The 1,151-nt window shown below is 46.4% G+C and overlaps 1 protein-coding gene across 5 annotated transcripts in view; it reads left to right on the plus strand.

The window, feature by feature from the left end:
- Positions 1 to 1,151, plus strand: part of GRIK1 (glutamate receptor, ionotropic, kainate 1) — a 460,689-nt gene that overhangs the window by 345,588 nt on the left and 113,950 nt on the right. For all 5 annotated transcript variants that reach the window (XM_011999792.1, XM_011999791.1, XM_011999794.1 and 2 more), the window contains one exon: positions 250 to 393. In XM_011999792.1, the coding sequence (XP_011855182.1) occupies positions 250 to 393 (144 nt within the window). The remainder of the gene's footprint in view (positions 1 to 249; positions 394 to 1,151) is intronic.

A 1,151-nucleotide genomic window follows, 5' to 3' on the forward strand; every position in this document is an offset into this window, starting at 1 on the left:
GGCCCGGTGCTTTATTTTTTTTTAAAGAACTTGAAACAAAGCAGAGTTATGACTTCAATTTACTCCGAAGTGTGAGGTATTATTTTTTGAGAAAAATAGCTGTTGGAGAGTGAAAACTACCTAGCTGAACAATAAATGGCCTTTGATATCAGATAGATAAGAGCTATGGAAGCAGAAAGAGTGATTATGCAGGTAAAGGAAGGTAAGCAAAGGTGGAATTGAAGATGTGGTGTGCGTTTTCCTCCACAGACTGAAGCGGCTCTGATGTACGATGCTGTGTACATGGTGGCCATTGCCTCACACCGGGCATCCCAGCTGACCGTCAGCTCCCTACAGTGCCATCGACATAAGCCATGGCGCCTTGGACCCAGATTTATGAACCTCATCAAAGAGGCAAGTGATGCTCCCTCACAGCCCAGGTGCCCTTCGGCTGAGCACTGTTGGGCTTGCCCATTTGGTATGGTCCTCCCCACATGGTTCTGTTGGCATGATGCCCATAAGAGAGAAGAATCCATCATCAACCAGTCTGCCCAGATTTCAGTGTCAAAAGTTTGTCCAGAAGGACTATCAGGAATTTCCCATTGTGATGCTGCCAAGTTCAGTGACGCTGCAAGACACCATCACTTCCTCTCCTTCATGCCAGCCACGGCCGTAGCTCCTGCTGGCTCTCCACATATGTCCATAAGAGCATATGGGTGTTTCTTCCATGGTCCACTGAGTCAAGGGGAGGGTTGATCCACTACTGAAGGGTACCAGAGAGAGTTCCAGTATTATCAGTCCACAATCCCAGTGGCTTCCTAAAGCTCAGGTTGTACAGGACTGAGTGGAAGGACCTCTTTATCTTAATTACATAGTGATTGTTTTGTCATTTGTCAGCTAACTGGAAAAGTTTATTCCCATTCAAAACCTACCCAGCACATTAAAAGATTTTCGAGAGTACAGGATATTTGCAGGGATAGATATCTTCACTGATGTCCTGGGATCCTGGACTGTCCTCCACCTTTTCTTTTCTCTGAGGCAGTTTGACTCCTCTTCACAAGGCCCTTTTCTAAGCCCCGGGACTCCTTATTGATATGTATCCTGCATGATTGGCCACTCCACCACACACCTCAGGGTGTGTCTGGACTTGGTGATAAGAAATAAGGCTCTTT

The sequence above is a fragment of the Mandrillus leucophaeus genome, unplaced genomic scaffold, assembly GCF_000951045.1.
Source record: "Mandrillus leucophaeus isolate KB7577 unplaced genomic scaffold, Mleu.le_1.0 Scaffold600, whole genome shotgun sequence".
NCBI lineage: Eukaryota > Metazoa > Chordata > Mammalia > Primates > Cercopithecidae > Mandrillus > Mandrillus leucophaeus.